The sequence below is a fragment of the Haliaeetus leucocephalus genome, unplaced genomic scaffold, assembly GCF_000737465.1.
Source record: "Haliaeetus leucocephalus isolate CR32 unplaced genomic scaffold, Haliaeetus_leucocephalus-4.0 Scaffold395, whole genome shotgun sequence".
In the NCBI taxonomy this organism is placed as follows: domain Eukaryota; kingdom Metazoa; phylum Chordata; class Aves; order Accipitriformes; family Accipitridae; genus Haliaeetus; species Haliaeetus leucocephalus.
This window is the reverse complement of record NW_010972831.1, coordinates 4,368,766-4,385,171: the sequence shown is the minus strand read 5'-3', so window position 1 is coordinate 4,385,171 and position 16,406 is coordinate 4,368,766. Positions and strand designations below refer to the sequence as shown.

Here is a 16,406-nt window from a genome sequence, read left to right as displayed (position 1 = left end):
GGGGGGGGATATTAATAAACAGCATCATCCCAGGATCAACGAGGGTGCACCCCATGCAGGTTACAGCTAGTGTGCAACGCACGTTCTTCTGGAGCAGGAGGGCTGGGTGGGATAGAGAGCGATGCCAGCCTGGCCCCAAGCCAGGCAAGGAATGGCTGCAGGGAATTTTCTGTGGAAAGCTCGGTATCATACCACATTTAGTTCTTCAACCCCTTTGAAGCTCACAGGCTTGGAGCGAATGCAGGTGAAACAGAGCTGTGGCCTCCATTTCAGTGCTGCATCTGAGGAAGAAAGCACGTAACGTTCAACATGGAAGGGAGAGGTGGCTGCTGACTCCCTGGGACCACGGAGAACAAGAAAAATGTGGTCCCTTTCACTGATTTTAATTAAATAAGACCAAAAGAAATTCAAATTAGAAAGAGGTGAAAATGCTGACTCCTCTGTTTTTTTCATCTCTGGGCTAAACTACATCAGAACTTTAGGTCTTTGTAAAGGGGAGAGAAAAATAACCACAGAATAAGAGATTTCAGGGGTCAAGCTGGTGATTCGAAAATACTGCAAAAAAGTTTGCAAAGTAGTCCGCACAGAAGAGTTTGCCCAGTGTTAAATATGAACATAAAAGATGTAAGAGAACATCTTTGCTGAGGTACTGGAGTAGTTTCCACAATTTACAGATTACAGCATTTTTAAAACCAAAGCTAGGGCATGACTGCAACAAGTACAATATGGAGTAATTGGTGTTACTTTTAAAAATAGAGTTTGCAAACTGATTCAGAGAGCGTTTGCGTCTCTCTAGTGTATAGTTGTTCGTGTATCTCAGAAATACACCCGAGATACATTAAAATTCTCAACACCAAGGGCCTCCTCATATACCTCCAAGGCACAGCCTGACCCTGAGTCCCTCTGGCTACAGCTGCATAATGGAGTGCTTTCTCTCGAGATCACACTTGTTTGGGACAGCTTTCCTTCCCCCACGTACACACAGGGACACACACATTTAGACCAGTTGATCTGAATCAGTTTTTGCAAACTATTTTAATTAAAATATTAACTTGTTGGAATAGTCCAGGTCTGCACATGATATACATGTAAAAATGGTTACTACACAATTCTTTTTGAATACAAAAAAGCCAATATGGGATAGCCATCATTTGGATTCAGCATTCAGTCATGCTTGACATTACACAAAGAGATGGGTTGAGAGAATTCTGTTGAAGTAGCTCAATTTAAGCCAGAGACTTTGACCAAATTCAAACCATAACAGAAGCAAAAGAATGAACCCACTGAACTTGCAGGTATAGCCCGTCCCTGCTGTCGCTGCTGCTGTTTGTGATAAGAGGAGCTGAACTTCAAAACGCTGTGTTAGCACCATGCTCTGGGCACACCCTCCACACTCACATGGTAAATCCCAATACAATTTTGGCCTTTCATTTCATTTTTGTCTTTCCTTCTAACCCCAGGAAAATACAGGTACCTTTCCTAAATCAGTTTCCCTGCATTTCAACAACACTGCAATGCAAAAGAATGACCCCAAAACATCCAATTCCACATAAAAACATAGCAGAGGAAAGGACAGGACAATTCACGGTCACCACTTGCCCCAGGGGGCAACCAGAGTCACCTCCATGGGACCACCGCCTCATCCCAGGCTTCCGTCAACTGTTAGTACTACAAAGCTCCTTACTAAGGGGCTGCTCAAACATATTTCGGTAGAGTTTCCATCTTCAATTAGAGTAATATGCTACGTCAAGATGCTAGAAATCCCAGTTGGATTCACCGGACACTGGCAAAGAGTTGAAGGATTGGGAGTGGATGTTAATTTAGCTAACGAAAGAACGTCGCCCTGTTGAGAGTACTGAACAGCAGCGAGACACTAGAGTATTTACTATATAAATATGTCACGTGGACAAACACATTCGGAAAACCTTGCTTTTGAGCCCTATAAACATATTAAAGGCAAATCCTAGAGTTAGCAGCTAGTGTTTTCTTCAAGATGATTAGTGTGCAAGGAAAAACATTTACAAAGAACCCTGGCTGGTCAGTCCCCAAGACGGAAATCTTTGCCTCAAGCCAAACTTCATCTACCTGCTCTTTCCCTAGCCCCACAGTGCTGGCTGACCCAGACCGCCCTGGCACTGGCACAAGAGCATGGGGGCATCACCAGTTCCCAGCGCTAAGGGATGACACAATGCCACAAAGTCATTTGGTTAATGAGACTCCCTGACCCCTTCATCACCGTATGGATTCCACAACCTCCTCTGCTTCCTTTCAGTAGTACAGCAGCTCCAACGAGCCTCTGGAAGTAGTGCCTTCTCGCATGGTGTGATATGCTGCCAAAATACCACAGCATCTCAAGGGACTGTAAAAGTTGTGAAGTATTGCAGCAACAAAAGTAATAAAAAGGAGCCTCACATGCAGCAAGATCTACAGTGGTGATGTGGGTTAGTCATCAGCTGGGAAAGAGTCATTGGCTCAGCTCCTCCTGGTACGCTGTGGCAACTAAACATTTAAACAGTTGGCTACACTCTACATGTAAACAGGAAATTGCAACAAGCCAAAAAGGTAATAAATTGGTGGATGTAGTGTAATAATGAAAAACCCGATCAATGGCATTTTGTGACTATGGCATCCTTCAAAATACCTCTGGCATTTGAAACTCATTGGCTGAAAGTCTAACAGTTCTGAATGGAGCAAAAAGGACTACACTGGGCTCCAAGAATTATTCTGATGCTTAGCTAAAATGAGATGTCACAGTATTAGCTGTACAAGTGCATTGCTTACGCTCCTCTGCCCAACCTCGTCTGAGCTACCAGCAGCACAGTCAGGGAGTGCCAAAGCAGGAATACAATTTCAGACATTTCTAGCCTGTTCCCTCCAGACAGGTTTACCTAACGCAGTTCTCGGGAAGCTGACCAGTGCCTTCTGAGAGAACGTCACTTCTTACACGACACGGAGCGGGCACTTGGGTAGAAGGGCCCTGCTGAGCCCTGGTGTCTCTTGGCTTCTCTTCTCACCCTTCTTCCTCACCTACAAGTCTCTGAAAATGCCTCTTGGCAGAGGCAATACCCTAGAAATGTATCCAATTTAATGACAAATAAAAATGGAACAGAAGATCCAGCTGTTCCTCCCCTGGATGTTGGTTTAAAGGCAGCTCGCCTGGCTTTTGCAGGGTGGCAGTTCGAAATTTATGGACATGGGAGGAGGTCTCCATTCTCCCTCAGACTTCCTATGGATGGTGTGACGAGGGCAGTCTGAGGCCCTTCTGTCCTGTCAGTGTGACGACCACCAGCCAACTCTTCTGACTAATTGCATATTTTTCTCAGACGCCCTCCCAAGACCCCTCCAAAAAGTAAAAAACAACAACAACAAAAAAACCAAACAAAAAACCACCCCCCCCCGAAACCCTGCAGCCAAATACTATGACATCCCAGTTAGTAAACACAAAACGTAATGCTTTACAAAATGAATACAATATTCCATGTGCACCCAGCTTCCACACGTCAGCACCGCACTGAGGAGGCTGCTGGGCTGGTGTCTGTAGGCAGTTTCTGTTGGCAGACAGCTCCAGTGGAATTGCCACCCTCAGTTATTGTTTAAGTTATGTATAAGACATGTGTGAACCATTGGATATTTGTGAAGTAACACTTGTGCTCCTGCTCATGCCCTGTTCCGTCCGTCCCCCAGAAGCTGTCCGCCTCAGAGCCTGGGGGCTGTTGCGGACCCCTATAGCACTACTTCGAGGTACCCCCTGCATGGGCCCCGAGGGGTGACCCCATGGCTGGGGTCCACCTTGCATTGGATGGCCCCAAGCTTGTGGTGGGCCACCCATGGGATGACCCCAGTGAGGTCCTGCACCCCCAGTAGGATTGTGGGACCAGCCAGAAGCTCCCGGGTAGCTGTGGCTGAACGCCTCGGGGGAGAGATTAGAAAGAACCATATTACTAAAACCTAGCCTCATGCTTTCTGAGTCAAAGGCTTCGATCTCGCGAGCTTGACGCTCCAGCAGGCTTCGTATCCGTTCAGTACGCTCGTTCTGCAACGCCAGCATCTCCTCCTCGATCTAGGAAGGAAAGAGAAAAAAAAAAAAAAAAAAAAAAAAAAGAGACAGTCTGTAGTAGCAGGACTCCTTTACAGGCATGGCCTCAGTCTCTGAACAACTTGTAACAGCAAGCTAACGAGGAACCCTCTCCCCGTGTTTCTACATGGGATCATATCCAGATCAGACGTCCGCTGACTCACAATCTGTTCTGAATGCAAAAGGGTAAGCCCCATAGACCTGCACATGCCAAAGCATGAATACCAGTTGGAGGGTCTTGGTCCCTGTTCCCGGGTGAATACAGAAGTTTTAGGGATGCAAATCCAAAGTTTGCACTAACAGCTTGACATAGATTAATCTTTTAAGATGCAGCAAAGTCTGCAGCTTCCACAAAAGCCTACTGGGAAAGCACCTTCAGGTACAGCCAAGCACAGTGCCTATACAGTCAGATACCTGCCAACATAGCTTAATGTGACCTTCACTGTTTGTAGCTGAATCTGATGACGATGACTGCTATTTTCTCCAGGATTCAATGTACGAGCCCACATTCAGTTTCCTCTCCAACGTTCACTGGCCAGATTTTCTTAGCTCATGTTTATCACCTCCTATCTACTTCTTTCCTAAATTGGTTTCTCATATTTCATTACCCTGATACTTCCTCCAGGGTGTGTGGCTGAAGAAAGTAGGCAGCGATGTTTGAACTGTATGGCAGATTACTAGCTAGATGATATGCAAGCTGGCAACTCCAATTTCTTCCCCTTAACACTGTTCCAAATCGGTTTCCAACGGTACTTTGGTAGGGGCACTGGGATCAGCTCCCTAAGTACAGAAAACATGGGGCTATGGCCTCCTGACACCCATCAGACAGGGATGAAAGCCTTTCTTATTGAAACCTTTGCAGTCAGGTGGAGAACCCAAGAATCACTCTATTATCTTCTTGCCAGCACTGAAAAAGCTACTTTTGGCCTCAGTGAAAAAGACCAAATGGGTACAAATCAGCAGCCAAGACTTTTAGCACAGCTCACTGGCATGTCCCCTGCTGTCAGCAGCAACACAGCCAAGAGGTGTTATCTTGGTCTGTGCTGAAGGTACTGGGCAGAGCCTTGTACTTGTAAGCACTCTCTTGCCTTAGTCAGGGAATATGCAAAGTGATTTCATCTGGAATTTAGGAAACAATCTGCTCCTGCCTGAGTCATCTCCTGAGCGATTTGAGGCTTTCAGAAACAGCCTTATCCACTTGCCTGCTTCTTAGCGCTAGGTGAGTGACACTGACTCTCTCCATAGGGCAGCCTTGCTCACTTGTGCTGAAAGCCACGCAGTGGTCAGCTAGTTTGGGAAAGGCAGAAGAGGAAGAAGGTGCCCTCTCTAACGTTAGCTCTTTAAAATGCTCCACTTGTTTTTCCAGTCCTGCTATCTAAGCAGGATCCTCCTTTTTCAATGTCTTCAGCATGTCCAGCTGCTCACAGTTTTCAGTCTTTGTGACAGCATAACACACAGCACTTAGCGCAACTGAACTTCACAGAAAGGCATGCCTAACACACTGCATTAAAATGACATCACTTAGAAACGACCTCAGGATGCAGGACTCTGAAGATGAGGTGTCTGAGGCATGTGGGAAGGAAATGAGTAAATCTGAATTCTTTTAAAGACACTCTTGGGACATGCTCATTGCTGGTGCAACACAAACAACATAGTATCAGGGTATAGCTTGTACAGCGCCTCAGTCACTGGCACTTAAAGGCTGCACATTGATGGGGCTGGCTACTCCCTCCTTAGCCTCAGTCAGACATGTATGCTCTGGTGAGTTACTATGGTGATGGGCACCATCAAAAATAAAGAGCACTGTGCTGAGAAGGAAGCAGAGTCCTATGCACACACTAACTTCTGGAATCTGGTTTATTATTGAACATCAGGGACTGACTTTGCCACAGGCTACGTATATATTTGTGCATACAAATTCAGACATTCATCTTGCGCACATACCTGCCCTTTCTCTGGCTGCCAGTTTCAGTTAGCGCATGCAAGCAAATACCAGGTGACATCCCTGAGCAATCCACACCAGAATACTCAAAACTCAATTCTTACAAAAACAGAACAACACCTATCCTCCCCAAAAATACCCTTGCAAAAGAAGGATGCATCTACCTTTGCACTCACGTGTTTTCCCTTGACCTGCTGCTAAATGACTGTAAACCCGCTAAGAAAGAGAGTCTCATTGCTGGGCCATGACTTTGTGACTTGCAATGCGCTAGGACTGCATGTATTACTAAATAAGCCTATGGAAGTTGAAGCACCATCCAATTTTTTGCTATGCTAAGGCAACATAGGGACACAAACACACACAAAAAATTATGCTAGGTCTTATTTTAATTGTTTTTTTCCTCTCTGTGAAGTAGCATTGCTAAACTTCCTAACACCATTACTGATGTCAAATGCTTCGCAGGGGCTTTCTATGCACAGAGACTTCAATCCTGGTCCACAGTGAAAGACTTACACGACAATACTATTGGTTGATGTGCGTTTCCTTAAGTCACTGGGCTCACTTCAACTTTTAACATAATACTCTGTGCAGTGCAATATATGCTGGTCCCACAGACAAGGAGCAATGACCAGTAGCAGGCTCACTGTGGCACACTTCTTCCCAGAGCTCTCAGCAGATCATGCCGCCAGAGGGCAATGCACACCGAGCATAAACACATGCTCAAACACAGGGCTGTGATGGGAGCTGTCCTCTTCTGGACAGGAGCAAAATAACTAGTGATGGGGTCTCAAGACAGCTATTACACATGTGAGCACCACACGGGAACTCTGAGGGTTTGTTTTGTTTTGTTTTTTCTTCACAAATTCAGTAACTTCCAGAGATTCATGTCTACTTGCAGGAGACCAAAGCACAATAGCACTGTACCGTCCTCTTGGAGAAGTTTCCTCGGCTGACCATGAGGTGGAGCAGTTACATGCTGATGAGGGCCCTCTATCAGCCCAGCATCCATCTGTTAGCCTCTGGGAGAAGCTAAGTGTAAAGTACCTCGAGGCGACGGAGTAATTGCCCTAACTTAATAATCACCGATCAGCAAAGTTGGGAACTGTTGCGTGAATGGTGATGGCTGGCACAAACAGGGCAAATCAGAGGGGAAAAAGTTTGCAGGAGGAAGGCTGATTGTGTATTTCCTTTCACTGACTGGTGCATTACCCTTCCCCTGGTTGTGTGTGAGGCCACTAACATTCCTATACACACTGTATGTCTGGCACTGCATAAAAAGCATACTTTAACAAGGAGCACTTTAATACACATAGCCAATTACAAGCTGAAATCTAGGGAGCAGCAGGTCACCCATGCCTGTGGGTCTGGCTACTTCAGTTTGCTTAGGGAAATGCTGCAGACAGCAGCATTTCCCATAACAAGCATAATTTCATAGTGAAACTGTAGCCTGGTCTCCACAGACTGACAAATGGAGCAGATGTGCAGTAAAATAGTATTACCATAAAACACAGGGTCTCAAATACATTTTACCTTTTCTTTTCCCCTCCCCAAAGATACCTACTACTGATACTATGCAAATTCCAAAATCCCTCCCGCCCCCCCCCAGCTTTAAGTTGTTATTGTCTGTCCTCTAATGAGCTGGGGAAGTTAATCTGCAGCTCAGAGACAGAAAGAACAGTTCACTTTCCCTTCTGCCCAGAGAGGCAGGACTCCCTCTGGCACACTTCAAGCAGCTCTATCCCAGCCAGAAGCTGCTCACATAGTATGGCTGAGCTGGCAGAAAGTTTAGCCTATGTGTCACTGAGCTATCATCCCGGAGAGGCAAATACCCTAATGATCTGTGTTACTATATACAGCAAGGTAAAAGCATTTCCCCCTCTATTGATAAGTACAGTGCAATTTAAGATCTGAAGTATGTAGCGTGCTAATGATGCTCGCATGCCCATTTTACCTTCTGCTCAAGGAGGGCCCGACGGAGGGATACCCTCTGTTCAAGATCACGCAGCTCCCGATCATGCTGGGCTTCTGCCTGCATCTTGATTTTACTCTGATATGCATTCAGCAGCTCCAATTCTTGCTGCAGCTGCATCTTCAAAACCTGGCACTCTGCTTCCTGTGCTTCATCCAAACGCAGCTGGGAAAAACAGACAATAGAGATGTTTCACTATGGGGTAACCACTCATGACACTCTGGGGGAGGACTGCAGGGAGCGGGAGAGAATGGGATGGGACTTTGTTTTCTTAGCAATACAATTGGTCTCTATTGTATTTCGTTTCACTGAACAGAGGACCTATAGTGACAAAGACTGGTGACAGTGAGCCCACAGTGCTGATGCAAGTGATGCTGATGAGCAGTGGCGCCTCAGGAACCACGATCCATACTGCAGAGACCAGACTGCTGGAGGTGCTAACATCCACAGCTCTCCTTTTGCTAGAGGCAAAGAGAAGATCTCTTGCTCTGTTCAACTGGATTAACCAATTACCTGTACACAGGAGGCTTAACTCCATATCCCTGCCAATGCAGGACTTTGGGCAAAAGAATATAATGACATAAACCTAAAAGCAATACGATACTGAACTTTCAGCCTTCCCATACATAAAGCAAGACAGCTACCCTCCCTCACAGCGTCAAAGTTGTACAGAGCGATGTGAGCAGGAAGCAATATGCAAGAAGTGCAAAGAAAACTACACATTCAGTTGTAGCAAGGACTCAAAGCACTGCTCATGTGCTCATTCCTTAAAGATGGAATCTCGGAATGTTCACAACACTTTCACCGTTATTTCAGATTTACAGTCAAAACTCTGGACTCAATGAGCATCTTCCACCACTGGGACATGCTTTGGTTGGTATTGTTGACAATCAAAACCTAAATGACTTAAGACAGCAAGCTGCACATTATTTAACGATGGTCTAACAGGGATGTTTATGCTGTCAAACTTCATGCAAAAGCAGTCCTCTGGCCACACAGATGCATCATTTCGCATCTCTGCAACAGCAGCTTCAACTTCAACCTGCCTGAAGGGGGTAATACCTCCTTCCTCTGCATTTGAATGCTGCTTTTTAAATACAGAGGAACGACTGTGCAGGGTATGGCACATGTAACAAGGAAGCAGATAGCCTGCTGTCAGGATACAGATCGGTTAAAATGCAAACATCCCTATTTGGCTGAGGAACCCTGGGTCCCTCGGAGGCGACTCACAGCTTGTGTAGAGAGCATTTCATTAATGCTGTGATCATACTGCTCAGCCAGGATAGCCAGCTTCCGGGTCTGCTCCTCCTTGAGCCGTTTGAGGACAGCTTTATGTTCACTCTTTGGCGTGGTCTCCAGCAGATGGTTTCTCAGTGCTTTGTACTGTCTGGTTTGGATCTTGCATGTATCCTGAAACTGCTTCTTTATCTGTAGTTCTTTTGACTGGAAAGACGGAGGGGACACAAACAAAGAAAAAAACAGCATGTTTCAAATGGGAGAAATATCCATTCAAATGGATATTTAGGATTACATTAAGGATATGAGTTCAAGATTCCACAAATGTATATTAACATCTACAGTGCAAGGAGGGAAGCAAAATACACAAGAGGCAATGACTATTGCTGCAGCTGCTTTGACACTGCTACTGTGCGAAACAATTACAATACAGACACTTTTATAACAAAGCTCCAGCCTAAATACAGCTGTCTGCACAAAGAGCCTCACATTTGTCACTGGATTGGATCCAGTCCTGGGTGTTGCTTTTCAAGAAAAGTTCTTGAGGGACAGGACTAATATTTATTAGCACCAAAAGCCATACTTACACATTATTGTGCTTGTATGGCACATATATACGAACAGCACTTAATGTTATGAAAAGAAGCAGGTCTGGTGCATGGGAAGGGACAGGGAAAAAAGCAACACGTTTTCCATTGAGTGTTTGATGAAGATAAGATGTATTCTAACCCTTGATATTAAAAGCCTGGTTTTCATAAAGATACTAACAAATGGCTGGGAAAGATTAGACGCTTGAAGACTTACACCACAGGCAACATTAGCATTGTGCTAGTCTGGCAAACAAAACAATTCCTCACTCCTAATGGAGGCTCACTGGAGATTAAGTTTTCCCTTTGCACTTGCTAGGACCTCTGTATTGTTTAGAGACATAACTTTGCAATTGCACGCAGGGCTAGGAGACATCAACCTGGAAAAGGCATCTGGACCTGACTTTGCTGTATGACCTTGAGGAAATTACTTTTTTCTTTCACCTGCCTTACCTGCCCCCAGAGCAGCTCATGAGGGTTAACATCTACTAAGTGTTTTAAGACCCTGAAAAGGAAGGTGTTCTGGAGTTCCCTGTGTCATTCTACAGGAGGGCTGGCAGGGATACTTCTAACTAAGCAAAATCCACAAGCTACGAGTGATGCTGGTTAACTGACACATAGTCAAGTACTTCATGATAAGAAGAAACAAACAAACCCCTAAACCCACCACATTAAGGCAGTCAGTACACTCTCTGGGTTATTCCCACTGTCAGCCACCACGGTCAAATCCTGAAGCACTGGGGGCAGGAACAGAGCATAGGACCAGATGCCTGTCCCTTGAATAAGTTGGAAGAGCTCTGGGATCTGAACCAGTAAGGCAGATATATGCGCATGTCTCCCGTCAGCTCCTCCACTGCCTGCTCCTGGCACTAACTCAAGGCTCTGCAGGGTAGGTGATAAGCGCAGCACTTGTAGCTACCTAGAAAGATGCAGTGGGATCAGACAATACATCCAGCCCAACGTAGACATCAGCACGCTTTGCTGCGTAAACCAACAATTCCACTTTGCTAACCTGATGCAGAAAACAGGACAAAGATGGGTTTCATTCAAACCAAAACGTGTATCACAGAGAGGAATACATCACTTTTACCCTTTCTAAATTCACAGGAAGTTATTTCCCTCCAGGAAACCTTTAAGGTTGTTTCTCGCTGCTTTTAAGGGAAGTGTCACCAGGTTACACATTCCCGTCAGGGACCTGGTCACAGCAAAACACTAGCAATCTATTTTGTCCTCACTTTCTGTGAAGTCTTGCTTGGACACCAGACTGTTTACAGGCTTCCAATCCAAAGGCTTTAACAACAGGAAACAGAAGGGAGGGGTAAGATTTCCAGTCAGACTTCTGACAAGATCATTTTGACCTAGTATTGTGCAATACCAGCAAGAGGGTATTCGCATGACAATTAACACACTGGAAATAACAACAGAGCAGTTTTCAGTGAAGGGTGAATTCTAGTTATCGGTCCTTCTAGTGCTGTAATAGCAGCAACAGACACTGACTGTTAAAAACCTGCTTTCAGGACAAAGGACCTCACTAAATGACAAAGGGAAAGCCTGAAACATGTGCCCTCGAGGGAAAAGGTTGCTGGAGAGAGAAACTGAACGAATAGTAAGATTATCTATTCATTTAAGAATACTTGCCTGCATTAGTCAGAAGCAAGAGAAGAGTTAATACCAGGGAACAGTCTCGATAAATAGGAGATTGTACTACAAACTGAATGGTTGTCCAGCAGGCTGCATTATTAGCACTGTGTGTATGCAAAGGTGCTGGATTGACAGCTCAAGCCTGAAATCCTTCACTAATCGCAGAACAGCCATGCAAAGCAAAGTGCAAGCCTTCCATGCTGCCCGCAAAACGCTCCAGCCCTGTCCTCACTGGAAAAGGGAAGGGGTTGAAGAGTCTGCAGAGGTGAGAGGGCAGCCAAGCCTCTGCAGCCCAGAGAGACTGCTGATCCTGCTGTCCCAACTGCCAGCCAGGGAATGAGAACGGACATGCTGCCCACTCGTGTTTGCACCACATCACCTTAGGGAGGCAGAACTCATTCATACTAATCTCAGAAGGATCAACTTAATACAGCTGCTTCAGTTTTATTCAGCTCAGAGTGCAGCGCAGCTTTCCTGTGAAGTCATCAGCTATTTATACACTATATCCTTGGAGATTCTCAACAGCGATCAGATGGTCCCTTGTTCTCACAAGCTAGGTTTTCACTATTTAATATTATTCTAATATTGACAAACCAGGTATTTTTTTTTTTTTGCTCAAGTTCTATTTTCAAATTGGTTATTTTCTCTGTAAGAAGGTAACTTGCAGGTGGTGAAAATTAAGTCAGATGGGAAATATCACAAAGAGGAAAGACCTAGAACAACAAAGAAACCCCATGTTCAGTATGCCATACACTCATTTTGTTACTGGCACACACTGGGTGGAGAGAAGAAGTCTGCCTCCTCAAAGGAAATGTACCAGGCAGCTTTGTGAAAGGCCTTATACTCCCTTCTCAGACACTTCAGAATAAACCACTGGACTTCTTTGGATGAAGTGAAGGCTTACAATGAAAACACTAAGAGCCTCAATTACAGAGGCCCTATAGTTCTGGTCAGCCACCACAGTTACAAGGGCAGCATGAGAAACCCATGAGAGCACAACACAGCAAAGGTCATCACTAGGAGCTTCCTGAGGACACTGCAGTTGGCTGGTGGTATCTCTCTCTCTTCCCCCTACACTTGCTAGCATACCAGCTTTAATATAAAAACAATAACAAGGTGAGCTAGCCAAGACCAATAGTGCAGTTCATTTTGCTGCATGCAATAACACAAAGCTTTTGTTTTGTTTTGTTTTTAAATGACACTGCTTCACTACAGAAAAATAGATATTATTTTTGTATATGGAGGGAAGAAAAGGATCAGAAAATGGTGTAGGAGGAAAAGGGAAAAAAAAAGGACAGAGCAAAGATTAAATGCATTTTAAGCTATCACAAAAAAGAAGGCACGTTGCTGTGAACAACAGCTTTTCAAATAAAATGAGGATACACTGCTGCTATGGCCTGCCTACAATACACTGCAACCCTGATCACCATTGCTATGGTTCATACATATGGTGCTTGCAGGGCTGCAGTTGCACCCTGGCAGTTACACAACTTGTCAAATATGACACTTTTTAAAAAAGGCGTTCATTACAGAATGAGACACCTCTTCAAATTAACAAGCTTCAAAATACCTTGGACCTGCATACACTGCAAATGAGAACTGAGCTGCAATGTACCACTTTGCCACCACCACCAGCAGCTCGTGCCCAGAGCTCCTACATCACTTAGTACCTTCAGGCTCTTGGGCTGCTGCCGGACCTCCATGACGTGCTTACGCCTCAGCTCCCGCTCCCGGCGCTTGTTGTATTCCAGCTGGTTGGTGAGCTCGGTCTGGTGCTGGAGTCGGATCAGCTCACAGCGCATCTTCTGGATGGTACTGAGATGGCGGAACTCCAGCTCCTGCATGGACTCGTGCTGACGCAGCAGCATGGCGTGCTCCAGGTCCTTCTGTGTCTGCCTTTTGTTTAATTCCTAACAGGAGGACAGAGAGAATTATTAGATTCTTTGTACTTACTTGGATTTCCGCTCACAACGTGACATTTCACTTTGTTCACAAGGGCATTTCTCTCTTTCCAAGGCATTTGAGGACAGAGCGCAGTTTCTATGTCTTATCAGAAGCAGACAGCACCGCCACCGGTAATTTTTCCTTCCTCATTTCACTTTTCTTCTTCCTGTTCTAGATGCTCAACAGGATTCACAGTAAGCATTTTCTGGAAAGGACTGTAACTGTTATGTCTGTTGACTTTTTGGATCTAACAGTTCTCCCACAACAGGGCACTAATCTGAACACTTGATTCCACATGATCCCGTAAATGCCAGAGGGATTACCAGATGGCATTGCAAAACATATCGAACCATTATTTTACCAAAAAACTTTAGATGTAGTAATTAACACTTCAGTGAGATTGGAGTTGGATTGCAGATTGCTTTCACACAGGCGGTTCCAGGTCTTATCTCTGCCTATTCCTCACCTCCCGAACCAGGTCCTGCTCCAGATTATGGCGGCCAAGGAGCATCCGTCTCTTAAAGCGGCGACACTCCAGCTCTAAGTACTGCCTCTGACGCCTCAGTAAGTTGGCTTCTTCCTCTGCCTGGAAATGCTGGATGTTCTCCTTCTGCTTGGAGAGCCACTCCTGCTTCTCCTTCTTTGGAGTGCTCTGGTTTTCATTCAGCTCCTGATAACAGCAAGATAATTAATTGTGGAATAGTCATATTAAGCTTCTTGGCCCTGAACAACTGGACGGACCTGCCTAATAAACTATGTTTCAAAGCCGTTCCACCTTGTCTTCTCATGGCCGATACCATCCCAGCCTCTCCAAAATGCATCATATCGCATATCTAAGGGAACACCAGGAGACAATTCACAGTGAAGCAAATTTAACTACAACTTGTTTTTGCATTGGCCATTTTAACTGGCCAAAATACTGGTTCATGTCCACAGTTTCCAGACATATGTATTAGCTCAAAATGTAAAAATGATGGTTTGCCACTGAAAACAAAGACACTTGAAGGTCCTGCCATACTGCCTGACAAACATTTTTACAGGTTCCCAAAGGACTGAGAGGTGAAGGAAAGCATTGTCGACCTGTTGTTCAAACAAAACTCTAGCCACATGAAGCACATTAGAAAATTTTTGTCTTGCTTCATCAGAACACATACACATTTTTATAAGTAACTCATCAAGGCAGAGCCACTCACTGAGATGCCATAATTTACAAAAGCAATATAAAGAAAGTTCACAGGTGAAATTTAAGGCCACGGTTTCCACATTTGTATTAAATTCAATCCATAGCTTGAAGTATCCTTGGCAAAAGTCTTTGCTTGCTTGAATTGCATACTAGAGATGCCCATACAGTAACTAGACTTGTTGTGATACATTTCAACTTAAGTATGAGACAGAACTCCTCTGTATTTCATCAGTGTTTCTTGGTGCTCTCTGATCTGCTGCCCACTTAGAAAAAGATTCTATGTTATTATAAAGAGCCCACCCTACTATAGTTTTTGTTAGATCTTTCTTGGCTCTGCTGCTCTTTAGCCTTTTTTTTTCTCCTGGGAAATGTCTATGTTTGGGAATATTCCCCTTTGGAGCAAGTTCCAAAGTTGCATCACACAAGTTGGTGGTTGAGCACTAAATGGTTCTTTCAAAAAAAATTATTTATAGTGCTTACGGTTTCAGCCACTCCACAAAAAGAATCAGGAAGTTTGATTCTACAGTTTTTCTGCATTTCACAAAGGTAACGATTTTCACTACAATACAGTGATTATTAAACTATTATTACACAGCTTTCTCCATTAAAATTAAATAGTGTTTTTCAGATATTTTCCTTAAAAAAAAAAAATAATCTACAGGTCATCTTTACTGCTCTGTTTTCTTGCTGCTGCTACAGAAATATCATTTAAGTGATAAGAAACTTCACTAAATGCTGCAGTGCCTGGTCAACATCTGCAGCAACAAGGTATGAGAAATATGCTCATGACCTTTCTTAAACTACCTTTTTTCATTTCTTAGGATTGCCAAATTTGCATGTTTCTGGCTAAAAAGTACTATTAAACAATGGAGGAGTTTGTACCTTCACAAGATAAACATATAGGTGCCAATATATAAATAAACCCTCTTACTCTTAAGGTCAAAGATATGAAACAAATACAGTACGTACAGGACTGCTCATGAAATGCAGAACTTGCTGCAATCCACAGCGTGCAAAAGTGCACAGCGGCACTTTTATTTCTGAATGTTCACCACTCTTGCACTGTATCGTACACTGTACTATATTCACGTTTCTCATTACAGATGAGTTACCTCTTTCAGCTGCTCTTTACGGAGTTTATATTCTCTCTTCTGGGACTCCAGAAAACTGTTCAATTCTTTTTTCTGTTGGGCCTGAATATGCTGTTGAAACTTCTTTTCTTCATTGGCCATCACTTTAGCCTACAGCAAATCCAGCAGCAAATCAGTTTGAGTCCCGATGGATTACAGCTCATGTTCCATTTCAGCCCCAAGATTGGGAACTCATGGTACAGTCACCACGATACTCACCATGATTCTGAATAAGCGCGAGTCTCAAGAGCTTGCCCTCAACTCTCTTCTCATTTCAACCCCCATCAACGCACCTTTTTCAGTGCCTCATTTCCTCAGCCCTATTGTTCAGCTAGTCTTGCCTAACAAAGTCAACACCTTATGATAAACTATATCCCTAGCTCTCCACTGAGATCCAAGATGAACAAAGAATCAATAATAATCGCCGTAGGCGGCACCACTTCATTATCAATTATTTAAAAGCATAAAAACCCCCATATCCATAAGCAACTAGGCGGCGAACATTTAAGCGTAGTTGGCGTACTTCTCTGCAGGCTAATCTGCCTCCATAACACTTGATGGCAGTCAGCTATTGACAGCTTATACATGGCAAAAGAAAGGAAAACCCTTACAGTATTTTTTCTGGGCTTAGTCTACTAACATTTAGTATAATGCACTGTGATGAAGGACATACCTTTCCTCTAGTTACATAAACCCCTT

The 16,406-nt window shown here is 44.3% G+C and overlaps 1 protein-coding gene across 1 annotated transcript in view; it reads right to left on the bottom strand.

Annotated features, from left to right (window-relative positions):
- Nucleotides 1–185: 185 nt before the first annotated feature.
- The window catches only part of TAOK1 (TAO kinase 1), a 37,546-nt gene continuing 21,325 nt past the window's right edge, over nucleotides 186–16,406 (bottom strand). Inside the window, exons 14-19 of the mRNA XM_010573677.1 lie at nucleotides 15,690–15,818; nucleotides 13,861–14,064; nucleotides 13,121–13,360; nucleotides 9,217–9,429; nucleotides 7,969–8,151; nucleotides 186–4,060 (exon numbers count right to left, since the gene is read on the bottom strand). Of these exons, the coding sequence (XP_010571979.1) occupies nucleotides 3,599–4,060; nucleotides 7,969–8,151; nucleotides 9,217–9,429; nucleotides 13,121–13,360; nucleotides 13,861–14,064; nucleotides 15,690–15,818 (1,431 nt within the window). The 3' untranslated portion in view covers nucleotides 186–3,598. The remainder of the gene's footprint in view (nucleotides 4,061–7,968; nucleotides 8,152–9,216; nucleotides 9,430–13,120; nucleotides 13,361–13,860; nucleotides 14,065–15,689; nucleotides 15,819–16,406) is intronic.